The sequence below is a fragment of the Stylophora pistillata genome, chromosome 13, assembly GCF_964205215.1.
Source record: "Stylophora pistillata chromosome 13, jaStyPist1.2, whole genome shotgun sequence".
In the NCBI taxonomy this organism is placed as follows: domain Eukaryota; kingdom Metazoa; phylum Cnidaria; class Anthozoa; order Scleractinia; family Pocilloporidae; genus Stylophora; species Stylophora pistillata.
In genome coordinates this window covers 24,709,115-24,728,571 of record NC_142531.1, presented here as the reverse complement: position 1 = coordinate 24,728,571, position 19,457 = coordinate 24,709,115, and the positions used below count along the sequence as shown (strand labels likewise).

Below are 19,457 nucleotides of genomic sequence, written 5' to 3'. Positions count from 1 at the left end.
AATGTAGATGTGTTTCACAGAATTCTGAGGAATTAAATGTGGAGAAGTCTTGCTCAATGTAGGCGTTGAACTATTCTGCTTAAAAAAAGAATACTTGCATGGGTTTTAAGTCATAAACTGAAGTTACAACTCGCTGACAAAATATTAATTTTCATAAACAATAACTGTTTCATGACCTGGCCCACAACATGCTGTCCAGAAGCAGGTTTTTTTTCACCTTTCCATACTTATTGCACGTGGTAGAAAAATTTCGTCACGTTCGAAACTTATATTAAACGATCAATAAAGACAACAACATTTGTACCATTCGTCAGTTTGCTACTTTTACAGTATTCTCAGCATTGCATGGCATGTTTCCCGTATTCTAGTTGAAGCTGCATCTTGCTAGCAATATCGGATCCACAAAACTTTATCTAGACTTAGTACTTTCCCTTTGCCACCAGAGAAACGGCAAATTTCATTTATTTCATGAGTCGTTTTCAGAAAAATTCAGTTTTGTTTGACAGGATTGGGTACATGTATAAAGTTAACGCGAGCTAAATATTACCAAGGGACTGGAAGAAAAACAACAAAAACAGTGAAGTCATGGAAGAAGAGAGCAAACCAATACTGATGCATGGACGCTTATAAAGGGCCTATAAACGCCAAATCCATAAGTCCATGGGCAAAGTTGTGAGCTCAAATCTAAAAGCTAAATAAGTCTTTGAACTAATCGAATACAGGTTGTTTTTCGCCCATACGACTATGTCACCGGCAAAAGCTTCAAAACAGCATGTTTGTGCTCTTTTGTTGGCCTCGTGTTCTTCGGAAACCTTCAAATTCTTAGCCCTGACCCTTGTATTGTTCACAGATTGTTTTTCGTATCTACAAATCTAACATGCAGGTGGTCAATTTAGTGAATTCTCTGGATCGCGAGCTTAAATGTTTAATCGGGTGAGATAATGTGGGATTCAGAACTTTGGCACCACCTTAGGAAAATGTTGTTCTTTTTGTTATCATTAAATAAAAGTTTGAGTTAAGATAAGCCTTAGTTTTGAAATGATAATCTTGGCTTCTTCTTGGAAAGTCGATGATTCGGCAAAAACCCCGGAAAGTTTACCTGATGTTTTAAAATTGTTTTTAATGTGAAATCTGGTTCCTTCTGGGCGGGTGATTCTCAGAAAATTTTCACGAGAGATTGAATGTAAGACGGAACTCACTTCATGTGCGTAATGCATTTATTTCACTGCTGCGTTCTTAAAGAGAAGATGGATAAAGTTACAGTTACATTATGCAGTGTACATTAAAATACGTTTTTATCATCTTGAACTTGATGGGCATAGGGTAAAATATGGACTGGACTGGACTATTTTTTGGACGATTTTTTTTGGACTATTTTTTGGACGATTTTATAAGGGGAGAGGCACACCTTTAGTACTCGGGGGGGGTGGGTACAGTCGACAAGTACTGAGGGAGGGGTGGGGGAAGAGTGTTATTACTCAGGGAGGGGTGATAGGTGGTTGTAATTGTAAACACTACTGGTTAATGGAGCTTTTACTCGATCGTAATAATTATCTTAATCGGTTTTTCGACTGACTTCTCCTACATCAACATTTTGCGCTGGGCCGCTGCGTTTCTTTAATTTTTTAGCCATGCGAAAGCGAAACTGCCACGTAAACACTGGACTTTAATTCTTATAGAAAATATCGCGTTTACGATCCTCCACAGTTAAGTTACCAGTCTGGCATAGGTTATGCGTGTGTCTTTTGAGTCGACTTGTGCACCATCAGTTTTCCTTTGTGTAATTACCAGATTTATCTATCTTTCTTTTTTCATTGACGTTATCAGACGAGATCACAGAATTTCCGTTCCTTGTCCCTTGACTTAAGTCGCAAATATAGAATTCACAAGCACTATGTTTGTACGTTTACTATATGAAATCATTTTTGGTACAATCGCGCAAAGCAATATTCTCTCAGGCGTCTCGTTAACACAGACCTCGAAAACGCAGACCGCAGACCGCACACCTCGAAAACGCACACCTCGAAAAACGTGTATACAGTGTGTAATTACCAGATTTATCTCTCTTCCTTTTCTCACTGATGTTATCAGACGAGATCTCGGAATTTCCGTTATGCAAAAGCGAAACTGCCACGTAAACATTGAACTTTAATTTATATTTAAAATACTGCGTTTACGATCCTCCACTGTTGAGTTACCCGTGTGCCTTTTGCGTCGACTTGTGTGTGCACTATCAGTTGCTTCACGTTTTCCTTTGTGTATACAGTATGTTATTACTGAATTGATCTATCTTCCTTTTGTCAGTGATCTTATCATGAGACGAGATCACAGAATTTCACACTACACCGAAATACCTAGTTAAACAATAGAGTGTTTCTGTCCAGGAACTATCGGCTGATAGTTGCCCCGCGGGAAATTGATGTTCTTAAAACAAATATTTGCCCGAGAAGCGAAGCTCCGAGAGCAAGTATGCTATAGTTCTGGGACATAAGTATTGTCTTTATTGTTCACCACTAAATTTTCTTCCGCGCGCCAGTTTAAAAACAATCAATCATTTGATCGAGTAAAAGCCCCATTAACCAGTAGTGTTTACAATTACACCACCTACCACCCCTCCCTGAGTAATAACACTCTTCCCCCACCCCTTCCTCAGTACTTGTCGACTGCACCCGTCCCTCCCTGAGTACTGAAGGTGTGCCTCCCCCCTTATAAAATCGTCCAAAAAATCGTCCAAAAATAGTCCAGTCCAGTCAATATTTTACGCTATGCCAACTTGATGAGAGGAAGCGTTTTCATTTCATTAAGTAGATAACAATCAATAAGTCGGAGCACAAGAGGAAGATTTGAAGTCTAAGGAGCTATCGAGGAGAGAAATTAAACTGAACTATAATCTGTAGAAGTAAACTGTACAACTTTGCAAAGCCAAATTTCTTGTAATAGTAATCAGAGTCCAATTTAACGTCGATTCAACATAAAAAACATCAAGTCAACCGACATAAATTATCAACGCTTTTTGACATCAAAGAACATTTCTGCAGTGGTATTTAAAGAAGGAGAGATAAGCGAATGATATGTCAGTTTTCAGTATCAAGTGGCGACGTTTAAAGACACTTAGAGGAATGGATAGCTGTTATACAAACGTGTTTTTAAAAAGTGTTAGAAAAGAAAAACAAACTATTCGCTCAACTGTCTGGTTTTGTTTCCTTTCTGTGTCACATGCATCGAAAACTGAATCATTTGTCAGCTCAGAAACCAGCAACTAGCGTTCATCATACGGAATACGTGTTTCAATCATCTTTTCCAAGCTGACTATGATTTTGAATTCAAGTTAATACGATTTTTTCTCAGGTCTTCAAGTAACTTATGCGGCAAGCTACTTGAAGGTGAGGAACATGCTGAGGTTTTAATTACTAATGAAACTATGAAAGCGAGATAAGGTCTTAAAAGCTTCGTTTAATCAGCTATCAGCTATCATGTTTAAAGTTTGGGAGTTGCACATTTTACAGCGCACGTATACGCCTCCTTGTCGCCTCGAAAACATTTTGGCGTCTTCTTGGCCACCTGAAAATGAATGTTTTCAAGGGGAAACTTTAATGTTTGGATCCACCTTTTCTTGAGTCTGCTTTAGAATCTCGGGACATTGAAAGATGAACCAATTCAGGAAAGCACAATTTTTGTTCCCTTTTCTTGTTTTCATGATTGTTTTCAGCTCGGCAAGGACATCTGTTGACCAGCGTAGCGCTACATTTACAGACTACGTCGAGGGACTGTCAAAGGATCTGAGGATTTCAAAAGATGAAAATATTCTCTTTATACTTGACAAAGGTATGTTTGAATCGCGCTTGAAATGGTATTCTCATGCTCTTTCCCTTCGATTTGCACCTTTAAAGTTGGACAAAATATTCCTTTTACACATTTCGATTTCAAACTGTGGCGCGCATACCCATACGATAATATTTGGTAAATGAAAAATCTCGTACCGAAAAATGCACATGTTGCTAAGTGTTTTTTCTCTTTTTTGTTATAAACAATCGTGAAGAAAGATTTGAAAGTATAGTGCGTTTTCTTAATTGATCAATAAGAGCTTAGGGTAAAAAATGCCTTCTTTTTTCAGAATTTCTTCGTCGAAACACCAAAGTTGAAGATCAGCATCGAATACAGTTCACATCCCACTTTGATACCTCAGCCATCGTCATCAAGAACACGTTCAAACTTCACTTGGCCTTTCTTAAATTTCCCACAAAAGATAAGGTTATCTATGCTTTTAACGTCCTTGACGAGGATGGATTTAAAGTGGCTTACAACACCCAAGATTTGCTTGTAAACACAACAAAAACGATAGACCTCTATGACACATCTTGGCTTTTGGATCAGTGGAAGGAACAAAGAAGTCTTGGTAAAGTGAAAGTTGAGTTTAACGTCACAGACGCCACGCGGAAAGAATTTAAGAAGTTTGAAGAGTGGCGAAAATATGGACCCGTTTTTCTCGTGGCCTATTTCAAGAGTATGTCAACTACGTTTACAAGATCTTTCTTTGCTGGTAATAGGCCAAATAGACGTTATAGGCTCCGCAGTGGTCGGTTCCCGACTGAATGTCGACTTCACAGCTTCAGAACCTCGTTTGCACAACTGGGCCTGTCCAAAGTGTATGTTCGACCAAAAGGGCTTATCAACTTTTCTTTGTGTTATGGCCGATGTGATGTAGCCAACAGCATGAGTTCCTTCTCGAAATACATAACACCCCATGCATTCATCTTGGAACTCGCCAAACGGAGACATGTGTTTTCGTCCCCAGCAGTTCACGGGAATCTCTTGAAGAGTAAATGCGTTCCGACAAAATATCAAGGACTTGATGTTTTGAAAAGAGAGTCCAATGGTAACTTGGTGAGAAAGACTATTTTTGACTTAACTGCAAGCGCCTGTGGCTGTCGCTAAATGTCTCGACATGATTCACAGTCAACGAAAACTCTGGGGGGTTCAAAATTAGCGCTGAAGGCCAAATTTACTTTAAGATGCTAGCTTTCTGCTACTTTTGTATCTTTTAGGACTTTTTACTAATGTGCAACATATTTGCTCACCTAGTTTTTATCATATCATTGTTAAGAGCATCTAAAATAATTTTGTATCATTCACTTTGTTTGTTGGGGCTTCCTTAATGTTAAAAGTTTATACCTTCTCTGCTTTAAGTGAAATGGTAGTTCTGTAGTTTTGACACTCAATAAAGCTATTCAAAGTTGCACTTGGTTTTGTCTTGTATTTGCCGTTCTCGGCTTTTATTGTTTTCCGTTTATTTTGTTCACCCTCATCTACTTGTCAATTTTACCTGCACTGCCTTTTAAGGGGGGGCTGGGGATATTTTCTAAAAACAACAAGAAATAAGTGCCTGGGGATTTTTCATTTGCAGATTTACTTCTTACATCTTAAAGCGTGGCAACGAAAATCTTGAAAAAAATTCTCATATGCTTAACCTTTTACACCCTAGCAACAGTATACATATTCCCCAACAGTCATGTTCTCTATACATTTCCTGAGGTGCTTATTCAGTGGGTGATTTTTTCCTTAAATCTCGTAACCTTAATATTTGATTAAGGGGTGATATGGTAAGGAGAAATTAGATGCTAGTCACTCTTAGAGGTTTTTAACACTGAGGAAAAATAACAGACAATTCCCTCTGAGAGAGACATGTTCAAGACTGGCCAATACCATCTTAGAAAGTTCAGTTTTAAAATTTTGCACATTGAGGACTATTTTACCATTTGTTTTATAACATAACATTGATACATTGTAGCTAAAGAGTTCCCTTTTATTTAACAAATCTTACGTGACCAGAAAAAACAAGCGCGCGCGGAAAAATAGTCTTTGCATTTGCTCACGTCAGCAGCGTACACCCATGGGCAAATGGGGGACGCTAAATTGACCAATCAGAGCGTGCGCTTTACTTTGGTTATGTTATAAATCCAGATGTCTACCTTAAAATCAAAAGTTCCTAATCATGTCTAGTTGGCAATTCCAACCATTTGTGGTCTTAATCCTCTCCCTCCCAAGATCTAACTGGTTATTCACGTCACTGATGCCATACAGTTTTTAGGATGTTAGTTCAGAGAATTTGGTATTTGATCAACTAATAATCCCCTGATTGATATTTCTCTTTCTTTTTATCACTTGTCTTCTTGGTATAGTGAGGAGATATTCTCATTTGATCACTCTTGGGAGTTGATGGGCTTTGATGAATTTCAAAAGGATGGTTTCCTATACCACTTGAAGTGGATCTGCATCATGTGAAGAAACCAAAATATTAACCTTCCCTTCTAGCAAACCATTCAATTTTGTCTTAAATTCCAATAAGAAACCACGTTCTGTGTTGCTGTGTTCACATAAGACCACATGTACTCCATTCGACACTGCTTCAAGAACTTCATGATGTGACATTTCTCCTGTCAAATATACATCAGCTTTTGTTCCTTGCAGTAAACCAGCTCCTGACCCGGCACAGATTGCAATAGTCTGAACATGGCTCTGAAGAGGATCAGTTAGTTCAGAAATACTTGCATGTGCCACAGCAAGACGAACATGTTTCAAATTAAGGTGGTTTTTGATGCGGTTTATCAATTCTGACAGAGTAACTGGTGTCTGTAGGGTGCAGAGCCTTCCTTGGCCAGTTCCCAAAAGTGGAATCTGAGGACAAGAAATTTGGATAAGGAAGATGAGTTGATCAAAATGTTTTGAAGTTATGTTCTTTTGATAAAAACAGAAAGAAAAAATTATATAGCCCTTCTTTGGGCATGAAGCCTTAAAAAGTGAGGTCCTTCAGCTGTTGAGGTTTCCATAGGTATTTAACACATACTTCGCAATAAAGGAAGGTTTAGGTGCCCTGTTTGCCGACTGAAAGAAGGACAAGTATAGAAAACAAAAATCACCCATGGAGATTTATAGCTTGAAGATACTGCTATGAAAAGTATTCAAAAGCTGCAAGTCATTGTGGAAGATCATGAAGATTGGAAATCACAGATGGAAGCTGTACATGGGGGGGGGGGGGGGTGCCTAGTGGACAGTTATGGATGGAGGTATATAGATAAATATAAACTCATCTGTTGTTTTGTGCACTTTTCAGCCCTACCTGAGCTAAAGGAATCACTTCTGTTTTACTAACAGTTTCAGGAAACTGAGATGTCAACAACTGAAAGATATTGACCAGGCCAGTCTCAGTGCAGTGTACTGAAATTATATCTTTTGCAGAACCATCTGGTCTGTATAGTATAAAAAACATGCAATGAGTCTGTGCATTAAACAATCAAATGACATTTGTGAAGGATGACATTTTAAAAAAATGTTTAAACATTTCACAGCAAAGAAAAATTTGCCCTTATAGGTTCACTACATGTGTACATGAGAAAGCTCTTATAGTTTGGCTGAGTGGGGGGGGGGGAAGGGTGGAGGAGGTTGAACTCAGGGGAACAGGAGAAATCTTTTCACCCCTCAACATATCTTAAGCTTGAGAGGTGATTAACATGTAACTTCTCTCCATGACATTCATTAATTATCCAGCAAGAAGGTAATGAGAATATTCAAATTAATCATGTAGAAGTTATCTTGATGTAACAAAAAATTTTCATCAATTTAAAATGAAATTTTCAGAAGCTAGGGGGGAGAATTAACAATCAGATCTTGGGAGTTAGAGGGTCAAAAAAAGGCATTCTATCTATCTAATTTTTTAGGAAGATCAAGGCTTACTTTGTTGCAGCTTCAACCTCAGTCCTGTCCACTCCATTGAGTCTTTTGAGGCTGTCTTGAAGCTTAGATGTACTATCTGCTACCTGATTGGTCAATACTTTGTCAATACCTGTCACTACTTTGTACCGACAAGAACCAGATCCTTTAGAACATTGAAGGGGTTCCACCTCTGCACTTCCGAGACCTGAGGCGAGCCAGTCGTTGACGCCATTTTTAACCCCATCAAAAGCTGTGTGCGGAGAGTAAACGGCTATTTTATTCTCTATCATTTTCACTATGATTCTTTCCTTGAACGATTTTGAAGTGAGACGTTTGAGTGGCTTAAATATCGGCGGGTGATACGATATAACCATATTTACATCTTCTTCAATAGCTTCTTGTACCACTTTTTCAGTCAGATCGTTAGTTAGAAGTAGCGATTTTACAAAATGAGGTGGCGATGGTTCGACGAGTAAGCCAACATTGTCCCAGTCTTCAGCTAGCTGCAGGGGCGCAAACTCGTGCAGCTTTTTCACGACGTCTTTGAGATCCATCGAACTGTAATAACGAGATCTCGACAGATTAAGACTACTAAAAATTCTTTGAGAGAATGCAGAAGACCTTGCGATTAGAAAGGTCATGTGTACTTGATCGTGTAATCTCACTAGCGACCCAAGTTCGAATCCGCCATATTAAAATTGATAATGAGAAGGTACTGGATCGAGCTAACTTTTGTCAGCGGTAGATGCCATTGCACCGTGGCAAGATGGCGGATGAATTTGCAGTTGTTACGGAGAAGTATGGATCGGGCAGCGGAGAGAGAAAATATAGATTTTCTGCAGAAAGTGGAAATATAGAAAGAATAGGAAGGAAGAGAGATACTGTAGCTACCTCAGTGAGGCAGTTTTTCAAGGTATTTCAGCTATGTAGGCCTTGCAACTGCAAAAAAAGCCGAAGTATTAATTCCCAAGCCCGTAGTCACCACTGATTTTAGATTGAGAGCAAATTGTTGCAGATTTTAGGGAAGCCCTCACCATGACCCCATGATTCCCGCAAAACGCATGAAATACTGCATGCATGCATGGATAGAGCGGGATGAACAATTTTTCAAGCGCTTCTCAGAGAAACAGGAACAAATGTTCGAATGAAAAAAAGACAGGCGTCTCTATTTTGAGCTTATTTAATTGCCAATACTTTTAAGAATAGGTAAGCAGAGGATGACAGAAGAGAAGCTTTTCTTGATGCAATACCTACAGGGGTAACAGAAATTGTGTCATGGATTGCCCAGCCCTACATTCTTTTCACCCATCCAGGGAGGGGATGGGGGAGAGGGGAGGTGCAGGGGGGGAGGGAGGAGATTACTTAGCCCTCTCCCACTGCAGACTGCATGATATGATTTGTACCATGATTTTAGTGTATAATGTTGTATTAAAGATTGGCTGTATCTTTTGTAGTGTGCCTTTCTCCCACAAGGCTACCCAGACAGTGTCAGCAAAGATTACTTGGAATACCAAATATGGGATACCATGCAGGTAATTAAGTCTATAGATCAGTTTTTGATTCATTTATCTCCCTGTCTCGTTAATCCTTCCCTGTAAATTGCTGGACAGTAATCCTCTGAGTACTCCCAAACCATCTCTTAACTCTAATTAACTCCCAAGATCTGATTGTTAATTCTCCCCTCTGGTTGTTACACATTTCCTTGTAAATTACATGCAAGAATTTGATTTTAGAGCGGGGTAACAACTTCTACCTCATAAGTTTGAGTATTCTCACTATCTGTTTACTGGATAATGTATGGATATTATAGTTACATGTTAATCATTCCTTTGAGTTTGACAGTTAACTTGGAATAGAGTAGATCAACACCCATGACCAAAGAAAAGATGGTTGTTTCTGTTACAGGAGGTCAATAAATACTGGTCATTCATGTTTAAAGCTGTAAGGCAGAAAAATATTGGATGCTAACTTGTTTTACTTGTATGTTAGGCATTTTGTTCTTCAATAACTGGTACCCTTGCCACACAAGCCATGCTAAAGGGCTATGGTGTTGGTGATGAAAAAGCTACAGCCCTTGCAGCAACTATAACATGGATTTTAAGAAGTGAGATATCTGACAATAACTTATATTTTACTTAAGATGTTTGATGAGAGTGGCATGTAAGCTGGACACTTGATATATAAATACACCAGCAACTGTAGAAGCATACCATATTCATTTGAGATGACTCTAGTTAAGGTTCATGTGTAAACTTGTGCTTAAGATGTGTTTTTCCCCTTCCCTCCCAACTGATTGAAGGCAGATTGAACTATGTATTTCACATTTTATGCAGTGGAAGTAAGCTTCTTGTTAGTGCCAAAAGGCAAGTCTTACAGCAGTGATTACAAACGCTCGATCGGAGAGAGAGGTTTGAACTAATGAAGAACCAACAAAAAATTCAAGCTTACAAAATGCAGAAATATAAAACTGAAAGGCGGCTAAAGCGAACGCAATGAACATAATAGCTAGGAAGTTACACTGTATTGGCGCTGTAGGCCGCGAAAAGGCAGCTCTAAACCAGATGTTCTCTTAAGACAAGATGTTCTCTCGATAAAATCAGTGATGAAACTAAAAGGCTAGAATATTAACAACATGTAAGTTATACCGAACTCAGGAAAGAAAAACAAAACATATTCCCAAAGGAATGCTAATGAACTGAAATAAAATGCAGAGAATGCTAAATTCTACACTTCTTTCCTTTAGATTCGTTTGGTTGCTTTTATAAGTTCAATTGCCGAGATATTTGTGTATCTAAATTGTAGATAGGAGAATCTGATATATTTTAACTGTTTATATTGTGATGTTAGTGTGGATTTTTTTTTCAGGTGGGACAGGCATGATAGGAAGTATTCTTTTTGCATGGTTCCAAGGGTACGGAAACTGACTTTGAACACATTACTTTGGGAGAGCAATGAAAAAGACCCTGAGTTACTCTTGTTTCATTATCAACTTTTCCCTTTGTCTTGCAAGTAAACTTAAGACAATATGACATTCAATAGTGGTTTATCAGCCTTTTCTTTGGGTTTTTCCTCTCCTTTTTCTTCAACTCAAGTTTTCTTTGTGGAAAGTTAACAATTATAATTGCAACATATTATTTATCACACGATGTTAATGTTTTGTCCCTTTAGGAGTAATTTGGATTGCAATGCAAAGAAATGGAGGTATGCCATACAAGAGGACAGACTTATGGTGTTGCTGTTATCCTAATATTGAATAATTTTTTGCTTCAATGTGCAAATAATCAGTATGATTGTCCTTGGGAGATGCAGTATGATCAGTGTGCTGGCTTGAGAAGTCTGGGTTCTGGCCCTAGCGGACTCATTTTGTTATGTTGTTGGGGGCCACATTTTACTCTCACAATGCCTCTTTCCACCCAGGAGTAGAAATGAGTTCTGGTGAACTGTTAGTGAAACCTGAAAAAAGTTAAGGGATGACCTGGAATGGATGAGCATCCCATCCAGGGTGGGGAGAGTAAATATACCCGGCAAAAATGCCCAAACAAGAAAATTTTATGAGCTATAACAGTGTGTGTGCTATTTTACCTCAAACATTTAACTATGATTTATGCATATTGTAAATGAATAAAAGCTTTTAATAAATATTTTTTAAAAAAGTACTGCTAACTGGTTTGTTTTACTAATGAATGTTTTTTTTTTTTTCGTAATTTGGAATTTCTTAATACATAGATTGTTTGCTGATATTCTGAATGACACGTCAATCCTGATAGAGATGTTGGCTCCATTATTTAAAACATATTTCACTTTTCTGGCATGTTTATCAAGTATATCAAAGGTACTGATCACATTTTGCAACCTGTGTTTCTTATGACTTCTTGTTATGGCAATATCAGTAAGACACATGTACCTTGATAACAATGTAATCAGTTTTTGGTACTAGTTGTACTCTCATTTTTCTTTGTGGTGGGATGTGGAATGAACCCAGTCCATAGTGGGCGTGGCAGGAGGTGCCACAAGAGCTGCTATGACTCAGCACCAGGCTAGAAGGGACAACATGGCTGATGTTGCTGCTAAAGATGGAAGCCAGGTAACATGTTTTGCATGTAAAAGCCCTTTTTTTATTATGCAGTTGTGTTTGCAAACTGCAGAAAAGGCAGCTTGCCAATCCTGAGGTGATTTTCATTATTAACTGGTTTCTTATTGAACAAACTACTCTGAGTTGGTAATTTTTTTTTATTAATTAAAAGCAACCTTATTTGTCTCATGCTCATCATTTATGCAGGAGACTTTAGTAAATCTGATGGCACTTATAGCTGGTCTGATCATCACACCTTTGGTCTCAGGGAATCCTCTGTAAGTCTAAAAACTCATCCTTTTATAAAAATATATACCAGTATGTACTCATTCCCTCACAGTTTCCTTGCACTCTTACAGTAAGACAGATTTTGTTTGAGAGGTTTGTAATTTGCAACCATCTATCTTGGACATTTAGAGTTTGTGGCTGCTGAAATTGCCAGACTTTGCATTGTCATATCATTTGTAAATTTCCCTGAGTTTGGGACTGGGAGGAACAGAGAAAATTGTTTTATTATCCCTTTATACCATTACCTTAATATCAAAATTTATATTGTCTACACTGTTATCTTAAATTTGCATTTCCTATGGTGCTGACATGGAGTATCTGTTTGAGAATCACAAGCTTCTTTAGTTTGCCATCATTTTCCATAGGACCTTTAAATGTCTGATTCAGGAAAAAAGCTGTTTAGAAAAATTAGGTCCCAGTCAACCTTGGGGAATTAAGGGTTATAATGATTAACTTTAATTAGAAACTTAAATTTATTCTTTTTTGTTGATTTATCATAACACTAATCTTGCTTTTTCTTTTATTTCAGCCTCACTTGGACTCTGTTTTTCATCTTCACATTTCTACACCTTTATGCAAATTTCCGAGCTGTGTCGTCTGTTGTCATGGAAACAGTCAGTCTGCCTCGCCTGCACCTTCTCGTCACTGAGTTCCTGTCAACAGGGCACATAATGACTCCAAAGGAAGTGGGTGGCAGGGAACCTGTTATATTTGGTAAAATGTCTTGAAATAAATGTGACTGCTTGGTCCACATGTGATTCTGTGATTGTTCCGTGGAGTTTAATATAATGATGAAATGGGCATGTTTCTATATTTTTCAGGTCGTAGTACAGGGGAATGTCTGAGAATTCATTTAGGGACAGAAATTGTTTCCGTCATAAATAGGTATAGTTACTTCCTTAGTTCAAATGCAAATGTTATATTGAGTTGTTAGTTTAACTTGCTTTCTCTTTTGACAATGTAACATTGTTTTGTACCTTTCAGTGTTAGTGATCTTGATGCTGCATTACCAAACTCTGAGAGCACTCTGTATATTATGAAACTAACATTAAATCAAAGAAGAAATTCAGGTGATTCTCCCTGACATTGTCTCTTTTCCTTGCACAAGATTTAGAGTTTTATAAATAGCTTGTAATTGGCCACTAATTATTGAGCCAGAAAGTCAAGATTTGAATGTTTTTGTTGTTGTAAGTTATACTGACTTCTTCTCTGATTGTCATCCCCATCAAGGTGCTGTTCATGTGGTGTTACACGAAGATTCCAATGCTAAAGATCATCTTCAGAGCTGTTTTCAAGCCTGTTCTCTTGATTTTGTTATACGTGCAAAACCACAGATCGAAAAGGTAAAGATATGCCAACATTACATGCCACTAGATAGAGTTCATTCTGAGGTAAGTTGGTCACAGATTCTTATCATAGTATGAATATATCAACAAAGTTGAAATGGTAAATTGGCCACCGTCACGGTGGCCAACGTAACGGTGGCCAATTTACCATTTCAACTTTGTTGATATATTCAAATTATTTCGTTACCCCCACCGACGCATCCCCAAACAGTTTCTTTAGAAACTATCAGCTCTTATCATAGTAAATGACCTGGCCCACCTTTGAGTTCTTAATGAGTTCTTTTAGGAAGCTCAGTGGTGTAGAGTATTGGGTTGCAATTCTAAAGGTCTGAGGGTCAATTCTATGAGGGAACTCAGCTCTTTTCTTCATCCTGTGCCTTTTACAAAGCAAATACAACTGAAAATCATCTCAAAATTCACTATCAATCTAATTCTATACATATATACAGACAAAGAAGTTGCCACAAAAATCATTAATTAGAAAGAAAATGATAAATGATTGTAAAGTGTAGTGATCAACAAAATGTAAAGTGAGACAGCAAACATATATCTGTGATTGCCTCTGTGATAATAAGATTAAAATAAGAATAAGATTGATAATATTTGTGTGATAGTATTTTGTTATGCCCCCTTTAATTGTTGTATTTTGTAAAGGTGAAAAAATCTGATTTTACCTCTATTTACCTGCTATTTCCCCTATAATTTTCTTGAAAGGTTTTTAGTGACTTAGATGGAGGTCAAAGAGCATTGGAGGCCCTACATAATTTTTGGTGGCGGGGTAAGTTCACGAAAATCCAATGAAATCTTATTTGCAATTCATGCCAATCAACTCTTTCAAATTATGTTACATGTACACACTATTATTTTATCATGATAAGCTTTTAACTTCAGAGGGTGAAATGCATTTTATTTCTCATACTATTCTGTTTCTTAATAAAGTAATCAATAACTTAGCTGAATACTTATTAGATCCAGGAAGAATGACTATTTGATCCTCTTCATTTTATTTGATTTTAACAATGATTTAAATTCCTTTTTTTTAGGGTGAGGGGGGGGGGAGTAAAGTCCAAATTGTATTGTGTACCTACAGTTGACTAAGCTTAATCTGATCCAAAACTGGTAGCAACATAGATTAGAAATTTCTTAGTTTTATCTGTTATGAGACAGTGATTCCAAAATTTTTCTAATTTCTTTTTAATTGCAGAAAGGAACCAGCTGTCTGATTGCTCTTGGGACTTAGTAGCACTAGCCCATAATTTTACTTTGCAGGCATTCCCAGCATTCCTTAAGGGCCTTGAAGAGGCTGGCTGGGTAACCTCACGCACACATCTTGGCCCAGATGAATGGCGGGCTGTTTGGAATGTGAAGGGAATGAAAATTAAGAAAAGTCTCTAAAAAATAGTTACAATTATTTTCAAATTGGTGATAGCAGATCTAGTGTTATTGTATATTAGAAAAAAAATTAATTGCTGTATCTCTGTGCATGTAGATAAAAAAGTTTGTGAGCTAGTAATGTGTATTATAAGTGGTTCAAAATTTTATGGACAGCTCTATATGGCTTATCGATTTCATTATGGAAACAAAATAAAGATATAAAATAGTTTTACCCTTATGGTAAAGTTTATGATTATCTTATGGATGCTGTGGTGTTTTTGTGTTTGAGGAATCTTTGCTGTCAATTATTACCAACCGTAGACCAGACCTAAACAAATGAAAGTAAAAATATTGGGTTCTAGGTAATAAGTCATTGGTTGACGGGCTGGAGATACGTGATACGGGAAACGGGACACTTTTCGGGGACAGAGTGGGACAAACACTGTCTCGTTCCAGGCTCTTCGGAAGAGTTTGTTTTGAAAAGAACATGGCCGTTTAAGGGTTGATTTGACAACTCTGAATAGAGCGCTTCTCCGCGTGAAATACAAACACAGAAGAGATATCCCGTTAAGAGCCAACGATGAATGAGGGTGGAGGCGTTCGTAAACGCAAAGCGGGAAATCGAGGCAAGATGGTGGTTACAAGGAACAGATTAAACGGGGAGAAAGTGAGAGAATCTTTACATTGTCTCAATCTAGAAGAGGAACCAGTTGAGATAAAAAGGAACAAATTTTCTGGTGAGGGGCCATCCTTAATAGTTTTGTTGCACGATTTTGCATTCCCAGTCGGTGCTCATGGAATTAGGGTACAAATCCATAATAGTGAATGTTCGAATTCTCAAGATGTGAAGGAGCAATGGAAAACTCAACGAGAAGAGACAATTGATGTGACAGAAAATAAAATTACTTCAGCTGAATGCGATGGGTTTGAATTTCGTCCAGCTTCGTTGTCTACTCGCTCAGAAATAGAACAAGATAACAGAGCTTTTGAGAGTTGCACTTCCGTCTCCAAAGCAAGTCTGACAGAGACGAGCCCCAAGAGGAAACTACAAGGTGATGAAAAACAGACCAGAGTTAAAAATTTAAAGGGATCATCATCAAGATTCAAGTGGGAAATGCTAGGGCAGTTGAGCACTATGTCAAATGTACAATTTTCAGATACTCATCTAACAATCAACACTGAACACAACTCACCCTCCCCTCCCAACAGTCCTTTGTATGATATGCCACGCCCCTCCACTCCAGCACAGAAGCAGGCAAGAAGAGCAAAACGCCAGCTTCAATTAGAAAGATGGGAAAAGTATGATGTGTCAAGATCAAGACAGGAGCGATATAAAAGAAGGAATCAAGAAATAGCAGAAACAACCTTGTCTCTAGATTCTAGACATATTCAGTGGAGCCATGATTTAGTGCAGACTGTCTACATTGATGATGAATCTGAGTGAAGGGAAGACAGGCTCAGTTTCAGATTTACTTCTGCCTTAGCTAGTCACACTATTTGAAGAAAGCATACCTCTGTGGGTCATTTGACCAACTGTACACTGTACCTGCAATATTTTTCAGGTCTGCATGGGCACCAAGTAGTTTTAAGTTCACTTTAATGTCAATTTCCTTGTAACTTTGTTCCATTTGCATTAAGATAATCTCAGAAAACCAAAAATTTGCTTTTTCATTCTTCAAGTCATTGTCATGCCAGGAAATAAGTTTAATTTGGGCATTACTGTTGAATTAATTAGTTTGTCCTTTATTTTGTGTTCCATGATCACAGATTACTTTGTGTCAGCTTGTCTACAATGTGGTTGAGTTCAGAGAAAATAAAGACTTTGTTTTGTTAATGAGACAACTGCTATTGGCTCATTTGATTGTTCAATTGAGAGGCTGTTTGTGTCATGAAACAGAACAAGCTATATAATGAGTCAAGAGGTAATCATATCGAACAAAAAAAAAAAAAAGAACAGCTCTGTTTCTATAACAGGCAAATACCTGAGCATATTTTCCACTAAACTAAGGCTATAGTAAAAGTTTACTTTCATTGCTAAGTGAAAAATCAATGATTTAAAGTTTTTGACTTCTTAAAGCTTTGGTTTAATTTTTTGTAAGGGAGGAAACATTTGAATCCTGCCTTTTTGTTTTCTTCTATCATTATTAACATGTACTAAACAAAATGTATCCATAATATGTACACACCTCTATGCATGTATGGTACATGTATTTATTAATGTATTCTGGAAAGTATTTAACTAGCCTGGCCCAGTTCAGCTGTAAGCTGTTTGAATGGGAGGCTTTAGTTTCACAAAACTCACATTCTGTGATAAAATCTTTGTTATTGAACAAGTATTACAAAAAGTACATGTCAACCAATGTTAAAATTAGTTCTTCTGAATAATCTCCTTCCATGGAAAGAAAAATACTTCCTTTACTAATTCAAGCATTTATTTTCGTGTACAATTTTTTTTTTCAATCAAATTGGGTGGAATTATTGATAACTGGCTAATATGTAAGGTCAATCAAAAATATATAATCTGCTATAAATAATGCTAATATTTATGATTAAACAAAAAGGCTGGACTATTTACATTCAACAACTTCACGGTAGAAGTTCACAACTTGCCTTTTCACAAATGTGCTAGGAGGATCTCAATGGGGTTAAACATTAGCCATAAAAATGAAGAAATATTTAGCTGTTAGGCTTAAGAAGTGACATATTTTAACCATTAGTGGTAAAAAAAAAAAGTCAACCGTAAAAACAATTCTGGTGACAACAATGGAAGGATATTAACCGTTAGCTATAAACTAGCCAAAATTTTTAACTGTTAGCTGCTAAAGTCATCACCCCATTTAGACTCTCTGCTAATGGAGATTGTCTGTAAGGACCAATTCAGATTTGTACTAATATAATTATAAGAAAACAACATTTCTTATTGTAAACTTGTGCTACAAAAGAATGTATCAAACCCTTTCCATATTTCAGACCAAAAATCAATAGCTAAAATCTATTGCAAGTTTCTAAGAAACTGGGAAGACAGGGTTGGGTAACAATTATGCTGGTACCCCTGTGGCCTATGTAAGGGAGTAATACACTAGAGGGACTGCAAGCACTTTCATATCTAGATCGTATGAGACAAATTTCCCTGTATATCTCAGAGAGCTTTTAGAATTAACTAGAAATGATGAACCAACTTATGTCCTCTTAGCAAGATAAACAAAGTTGGAAGTTCCAGCAGCAATGATTGGATGATGGGAATGTCTCTCAAAATCCACAGTGTAAACTGAACGTGGAAGATCTACAAGCCGCCCAGTAGTCTGAAGATCAGCAAACAACAGAAGAGTCTCAGTACTGTTGACTACAATTGACAATACTATCTTCATAGTAATAATATGATTTTCAGTTTGGTGTGGTGTCACAGAAGTTTAGCAACCACATTTAGATACTAAAATAGTATTGTCACATGAAACTGGCTCCATTTCTGGTGGCAATTGGCTTTCATGTTTGACAGTGATGCATAGCTTTCAAGATTTGGTTACCATTGGAAATGAGGAAGGATGCCCGTGACAACACCTTATTTTATGGTCAAAACCCCATTGCCAAACTTTTCCTCACCCCACTCACAAAGTATCAAATTATCATGTAGTTTCCCTTTACAATCACATGAGTACAGATGTACATTTACATAAAGGACAAATAATTATTTACATCTACAAGTAAAATTCTAAATATGTGAACACAGGACTAAGATAATAAAGGCCAGTATGGTGAGTTATCTATTTGTAAATACTAGTGAATTATTAAAAGGCCACAAAAATTACCTAAAATAACCAGTACAGTACATGCCTGTAGCTGTGTAATCAATGTACAGTATATAGATGAATAAAGGCTGATAGTTTCTAAAGAAACTGTTTGGGGCTGCGTCGGTGGGGGTAACGAAATAATTTGAATATATCAACAAAGTTGAAATGGTAAATTGGCCACCGTTACGATTATACGTTACGTCGGAGCGAATAGGGGAATTGTGGGTTGTGTGTGCTTTTAAAGGCAGAAAAAGGAGCTACGTGTTTGGTGGGAACATGGCAACGAGAAAAACCAGGATAAATTAGTGGAATGAAAAGCATGCGTTGATACCTATATATAGAGCATATCTATGTCTTACATGATAAGTTCCCTGATCCACACATCTCATCATATTATTGTCACTCCCTCCTGCTATGATACTGTCAGGACCTTGCCACTGGACACAATAGAGCTATAAACAAACAAAACCCTTCTTCAGAGACTCCAACTGAGTGCCTGAGTTCAGTTACAGGCAAACTGTTCAATAAAATGTTTTTTTTTTTTTGTTTTTTTTTTTCCATGCAGTGATGGTTAACATGTGGTTTCTTAAGTGGAGAGAGATCATATGTTGCTCAGAAAAACCATATTGTGCTGAAATTCAAACAAAAGTATGGGTTTAAATCATCTTTTGCAAATATCCAAAGGACCAAAGGAATCTTGGTGGAGTTTGGATGGTGTATAAGGTTATAACTTTAACAGCATGTTACAAATCTGTTAACATACCATACTTCCATTGTAATCAGATGGTACATCTTTTATCAGTTTCCCAGAGCCATGATCCCAGATTTGAAGAGTTTTGTCTTTTCTCCATGACCCAGTAAGAATTTGCCGACTGGTAC

At 37.3% G+C, this 19,457-nt stretch overlaps 5 protein-coding genes across 6 annotated transcripts in view; 3 read left to right on the top strand and 2 right to left on the bottom strand.

Annotated features, from left to right (window-relative positions):
* The first annotated feature begins 3,419 nt into the window (after positions 1-3,419).
* Positions 3,420-5,239, top strand: LOC111338345 (uncharacterized). Its single transcript, XM_022944819.2, has 2 exons — positions 3,420-3,825; positions 4,115-5,239. Exons 1-2 carry the CDS (start codon positions 3,648-3,650, stop codon positions 4,933-4,935), a joined length of 999 nt encoding a protein of 332 aa, XP_022800554.2. The 5' UTR covers positions 3,420-3,647; the 3' UTR covers positions 4,936-5,239.
* A 543-nt stretch (positions 5,240-5,782) lies between these two features.
* On the bottom strand, positions 5,783-8,422 carry LOC111338313 (NIF3-like protein 1). The gene is made up of 3 exons (XM_022944771.2): positions 7,732-8,422; positions 7,118-7,247; positions 5,783-6,675 (listed from the first exon to the last, which is right to left on the bottom strand). Exons 1-3 carry the CDS (start codon positions 8,349-8,351, stop codon positions 6,250-6,252), a joined length of 1,176 nt encoding a protein of 391 aa, XP_022800506.2. The 5' UTR covers positions 8,352-8,422; the 3' UTR covers positions 5,783-6,249.
* Positions 8,423-8,440: 18 nt separating this feature from the next.
* LOC111338312 (RUS family member 1) lies at positions 8,441-15,051 on the top strand. 2 transcript variants are annotated; one of them, XM_022944770.2, is made up of 14 exons: positions 8,441-8,623; positions 9,165-9,242; positions 9,700-9,814; positions 10,576-10,621; positions 10,879-10,911; positions 11,437-11,542; positions 11,693-11,794; positions 11,990-12,060; positions 12,600-12,784; positions 12,892-12,955; positions 13,055-13,140; positions 13,301-13,413; positions 14,131-14,194; positions 14,621-15,051. In XM_022944770.2, the coding sequence occupies exons 1-14, from the start codon at positions 8,456-8,458 to the stop codon at positions 14,809-14,811; spliced, it is 1,422 nt and encodes a 473-aa protein (XP_022800505.2). In that variant the 5' UTR covers positions 8,441-8,455; the 3' UTR covers positions 14,812-15,051. The 2 variants fall into 2 exon arrangements, with proteins under 2 accessions (XP_022800505.2, XP_088599656.1); XM_088743530.1 differs by having other exon boundaries at positions 8,473-8,508.
* A 195-nt stretch (positions 15,052-15,246) lies between these two features.
* LOC148718262 (uncharacterized) lies at positions 15,247-16,709 on the top strand. The gene has a single exon (XM_088743531.1). It carries the CDS (start codon positions 15,371-15,373, stop codon positions 16,232-16,234), a length of 864 nt encoding a protein of 287 aa, XP_088599657.1. The 5' UTR covers positions 15,247-15,370; the 3' UTR covers positions 16,235-16,709.
* A 272-nt stretch (positions 16,710-16,981) lies between these two features.
* Positions 16,982-19,457, bottom strand: part of LOC111338314 (uncharacterized) — a 10,956-nt gene continuing 8,480 nt past the window's right edge. The window contains exons 7-9 of the mRNA XM_022944772.2: positions 19,342-19,457; positions 18,938-19,030; positions 16,982-18,092 (exon numbers count right to left, since the gene is read on the bottom strand). The exon at positions 19,342-19,457 is cut by the window's right edge and continues 62 nt beyond it. Of these exons, the coding sequence (XP_022800507.2) occupies positions 17,970-18,092; positions 18,938-19,030; positions 19,342-19,457 (332 nt within the window). The 3' untranslated portion in view covers positions 16,982-17,969. The remainder of the gene's footprint in view (positions 18,093-18,937; positions 19,031-19,341) is intronic.